The sequence below is a fragment of the Lycium barbarum genome, chromosome 5 (genome assembly GCF_019175385.1).
Source record: "Lycium barbarum isolate Lr01 chromosome 5, ASM1917538v2, whole genome shotgun sequence".
Classification (NCBI taxonomy): Eukaryota; Viridiplantae; Streptophyta; class Magnoliopsida; order Solanales; family Solanaceae; genus Lycium; species Lycium barbarum.
In genome coordinates, this window is record NC_083341.1 from 74,311,150 (window position 1) to 74,313,649 (window position 2,500).

Below are 2,500 nucleotides of genomic sequence, written 5' to 3' on the forward strand. Positions count from 1 at the left end.
GGTAGGTACAGCTAGGCCGTGAACAGCCAACCATCGTACTGTAAAAATTGGATAGGTTCGATCTATAGTCATTAGGGCCTCCTAAAACGATCTACTAAATTCATCGAGTTGTTCCAAAGGATCAAAACGGCCAGTTATTAATGGAATTCCTTGTCGGCTCTCTGTAAAATACTCGTTTGGCCGAGGGCTTCCAAACACATCGTAAGCTAAACCGGTGCTGACAAATAACCAACCCGCAATGAATAGGGAAGGTATAGTAATGCTATGAATGACCCAGTATCGAATACTGGTAATAATATCAGCAAACGAACGTTCTCCTGTGCTTCCAGACATGCTGAGCTCCACATATTCTTGTACAGTCAAAGAAGATCGATTCCGTAAAAGATGAGATCAGTAAATGACAATTGACTGAAATTGCATCTTTGTGAGATCGTCAATATTGTACCGAGGGCGTCTTTAGAGTATACCGAATCAGTATAGCTATCCTTCTTCTGACACAGCAACGCAATTTGAATTAGTATCAAAAAAAAAGTAAGTACTAAATAATTTATTTTTTCCTTTACTTGTTGATGTAAAATCATCTTCCATTCAATAGAAAATTCTTTCAATTCAACGAAAGAGATTCTCATATTCCCACAATTTAAGAAGTTAATGGTCGAGTAAATTATGAAAGTTTGCTGGGTAGCTGACCCTCTTAGTCCGTTCTTGCCAGATTGGGAACCTACCTAATCTTTATGTTTTATGCTTTTTAAATAAGATTTCCTCCGCTTAATGGATAACCATTTGTTACCAATGGAGAATTTCTTATCATCTTAAATTCAGGTGATTGGATTTACACCAACGGAAACCATAAACTTCATACACAATAGAGGGATATGATAGAGTTTTTTTTTTTTAATAATGAATGGAGTTCCTTTTTCCATCCTATCCCATTCACCGGTACTGATCATTGATACTGTAAAAGTCGTTTTCTTGCTTTTGTGCCAGCTCATGATCTAAACGAGTCGCACATACACCCTAGTACATGTTCCTCGACGCTGAGGGCACCCCCGAAGAGCGGGGGATTTCGTGACATTTCTGATTGGCTGTCTTGTATTTCTAATAAGTTGTTTAATAGTTGGCATGTTGAATCGTATACATAATATGATGGATTGGTTTAGATTGATCCTAACCGAATGATGATGAATTACTTCTATTTAATAGAATATTCAATTCGAAGATAAAATCTCAAATCACAGATTTGCGCGAAATCCATGTTATTTTCATTCAACCGCTACAAGATCAACAATTCCATAAGCTTGGGCTTCTGTTGCTGACATAAAAACATCTCTTTCCATATCTTCGGATACAACCCATAAGGGTTTGCCCGTTCTTTGTACATAAACCCTTGTGAGGGTTTCACGCAGTTTCAGCAGTTCTTCCGCTTCCAGGACAAATTCGCCTGTTTGCGCCTCATAATAACCACTAGCAGGTTGATGCATCATTACCCTGATGATATAACAAAATAAAAGCTTCCCCTATCTCGCATGATAAAGCAAAGAGAGAGGAAAGATAAAGAATAGAAAAAATATAGAATTGAACAACCGTACAGGCATCTTTTGTGCATACGGCTCTACAAGAAAATTGACCCCCCTCCTTTCTATTGAAGAAAGAGAAAAATAGAATCTATTAGACTCAGATTCAGATGGGTAAATGATCAAATTGCCATCCTTCCTTTCGGAGGAGTTAAAAAATACTATGATGGCTCCGTTGCTTTATATGTTTATTTTTTCTTTTTTTGTCTGTGATTCAGCAATCCCAAAGTTTCTTTTTAATCCGATCAAATAAGGAAAAAATCTTTTTTTTTTTTTTTTCGTACTCTTTCATAACATAAATATTGTTAAGAACTCTCCGGCATGAAAACAAAAAAGTTTGTGACGCTGAACTGAACTCCCGATAGATAAGAGCAAATCGGAAATACCCCTTATCTCATACTACTCTCTCGATACAGAATCTAATGTTTTGAAAAAAAAAAAACAATACAAAAATTTATCATATCGAATTCGAAGTGCCATGCTATTATTACTTAGTATTCATATGGCGAAGGCATAGTCTTCTTTTTTCTCTCAAATAAAAACCTCATTGGCGCCAAGCGTGAGGGAATGCTAGACGTTTGGTAATTTCTCCTCCGACCAGGATAAAAGATCCCATTGAAGCGGCTAATCCCATGCATACTGTATGGACATCTGGTCGCACAAATTGCATAGTATCATAAATAGCGATCCCAGGTATTACCCAGCCCCCAGGAGAGTTTATAAACAAATACAGTTCTTTGGTCTCATCCTCGATACTGAGATATACCATAAGACCAATAAGTTGATTCGAAATCTCGCTATTAATCCCTTGGCCTAAAAAAAGTAATCTTTCTCGATAAAGTCGGTTGATTAGGGTAAAATTGTATCCCTTAGGAACCGTACATGCGCCTTTTGATGCATACGGTTCCAAAAAATTGTGAATCAAT

The 2,500-nt window shown here is 37.1% G+C and overlaps 1 protein-coding gene across 1 annotated transcript in view; it reads right to left on the reverse strand.

Annotated features, from left to right (window-relative positions):
• Positions 1 to 758: 758 nt before the first annotated feature.
• The window catches only part of LOC132640962 (ATP-dependent Clp protease proteolytic subunit), a 2,693-nt gene continuing 951 nt past the window's right edge, over positions 759 to 2,500 (reverse strand). The window contains exons 2-3 of the mRNA XM_060357770.1: positions 2,129 to 2,422; positions 759 to 1,488 (exon numbers count right to left, since the gene is read on the reverse strand). Coding sequence (XP_060213753.1) covers positions 1,263 to 1,488; positions 2,129 to 2,422 — 520 coding nt within the window. The 3' untranslated portion in view covers positions 759 to 1,262. The remainder of the gene's footprint in view (positions 1,489 to 2,128; positions 2,423 to 2,500) is intronic.